This window comes from Ceratina calcarata, unplaced genomic scaffold (assembly GCF_001652005.2).
Source record: "Ceratina calcarata isolate Rehan_Ccalc_2016 unplaced genomic scaffold, ASM165200v1 scaffold244.2, whole genome shotgun sequence".
NCBI classification, from domain to species: Eukaryota; Metazoa; Arthropoda; class Insecta; order Hymenoptera; family Apidae; genus Ceratina; species Ceratina calcarata.
In genome coordinates this window covers 1-486 of record NW_017146374.1, presented here as the reverse complement: position 1 = coordinate 486, position 486 = coordinate 1, and the positions used below count along the sequence as shown (strand labels likewise).

The window sequence follows — 486 nt, the reverse complement described above, 5'->3', positions numbered from 1 at the left end:
TGTTTATACCTTATTATAAATTTCCTGTAGCAAAGGACTTTGCAAATGAATTTCCTTCTTAATTACATTGCTCTTAATTTCTGCTTTCTGATTTTGGGTAATTGATTCATTTCCCATGAGAATTTCTGAAATTTTGTCTGTCAAAATACGATTTCGTTCTTCTGTAGTACGTGTTTGAAGTACTGTTATCTCGTTTTTTTTTCCTAGTAAGAATAATTTTAATAAAAAGAAGACGTAAACATACTCCTCTTAGCTTTCACTACTGGAGGTTTGCTATTTGCAAATCCAAATCTTTCCAATTGTGCTCTTTTTTTCTCTTGATGAGCTGATTCAGTTACATCTGTCATAAATGGATCTGATACTTCGGGTAATATTTCACATTCATTAATTGCATCTACTTCTTCTGCTTCTTGAAGCGATTTTGACAATGCTAATGCAAGTTCAAAATCATTTTCTTCATATGGAATCTATAACAATATATAAACC

At 30.9% G+C, this 486-nt stretch overlaps 1 protein-coding gene across 1 annotated transcript; it reads right to left on the bottom strand.

Annotated features, from left to right (window-relative positions):
- Window positions 1–3: 3 nt before the first annotated feature.
- On the bottom strand, window positions 4–472 carry LOC113464056 (uncharacterized). The gene is made up of 2 exons (XM_026811752.1): window positions 245–472; window positions 4–203 (listed from the first exon to the last, which is right to left on the bottom strand). The coding sequence occupies exons 1-2, from the start codon at window positions 345–347 to the stop codon at window positions 4–6; spliced, it is 303 nt and encodes a 100-aa protein (XP_026667553.1). The 5' UTR covers window positions 348–472.
- Between the last annotated feature and the right edge of the window lie 14 nt (window positions 473–486).